Source organism: Charadrius vociferus, unplaced genomic scaffold (genome assembly GCF_000708025.1).
Source record: "Charadrius vociferus isolate BGI_N301 unplaced genomic scaffold, ASM70802v2 scaffold647, whole genome shotgun sequence".
NCBI lineage: Eukaryota > Metazoa > Chordata > Aves > Charadriiformes > Charadriidae > Charadrius > Charadrius vociferus.
The window spans coordinates 362,483-363,292 of record NW_009649585.1 but is presented as its reverse complement, the minus strand read 5'-3'; the positions used below and the strand labels follow the sequence as shown (position 1 = coordinate 363,292).

The window sequence follows — 810 nt, the reverse complement described above, 5'->3', positions numbered from 1 at the left end:
GTCACCCCACAGCAGTGTGCAGGCGGTGCCCCCCCAGAGCTGGGTGCTCCCCTCCGGAGCGGGATCCGTCCCTCCAGGACAGCATCCATCCCCCCAGAGCAGGATCCATCCCCTCTGGAGCAAGATCCATCCCAACCAGAGCTGCGTGCTCCCCTCTGGAATAGGCTTCCCCCCTGATCCATCCCCTCGGGAGCAGGATCCATCCCCCCCCAGAGCAGGATCCATCCCCCTCCCGAGCTGGGTGCTCCCCTCCGGAGCAGCATCCATCCCCTCCAGAGCAGGATCCATCCCCCCCAGGACAGGATCCATCCCCTCCAGAGATGGGTGCTCCCCTCTAGGACAGCATCCATCCGCCCCAGAGCAGCATCCGTCCCCTCCAGAGCAGGATCCATCCCCTCTGGAGCAGGATCCATCCCCCTGAGCTGGGTGCTCCCCTCTGGAGCAGGATCCATCCCCTCCAGGACAGCATCCATCCCCTCCAGAGCAGGATCCATCCCCCCCCAGGACAGGATCCATCCCCTCCAGAGATGGGTGCTCCCCTCCAGGACAAGATCCGTCCCCTCCGGAGCAGCATCCATCCCCCTGAGCTGGGTGCTCCCCTTTGGAGCAGCATCTGTCCCCTCCAGAGCAGGATCCATCCCCCAGAGCAGCATCCATCCCCCCCAGGACAGCATCCATCCCCCCGCCCAGAGCAGCATCCGTCCCCTCCAGAGCAGGATCCATCCCCTCTGGAGCAGGATCCATCCCCCCAGAGCAGGATCCATCACCCCCAGCTGGGTGCTCCCCTCTGGAGCAGCATCCACCCCCTAC

The 810-nt window shown here is 65.6% G+C and overlaps 1 protein-coding gene across 1 annotated transcript in view; it reads left to right on the top strand.

The window, feature by feature from the left end:
* The window catches only part of GAREML (GRB2 associated, regulator of MAPK1-like), a 12,286-nt gene that overhangs the window by 932 nt on the left and 10,544 nt on the right, over positions 1–810 (top strand). Inside the window, exon 2 of the mRNA XM_009890369.1 lies at positions 667–777. Coding sequence (XP_009888671.1) covers positions 667–777 — 111 coding nt within the window. The remainder of the gene's footprint in view (positions 1–666; positions 778–810) is intronic.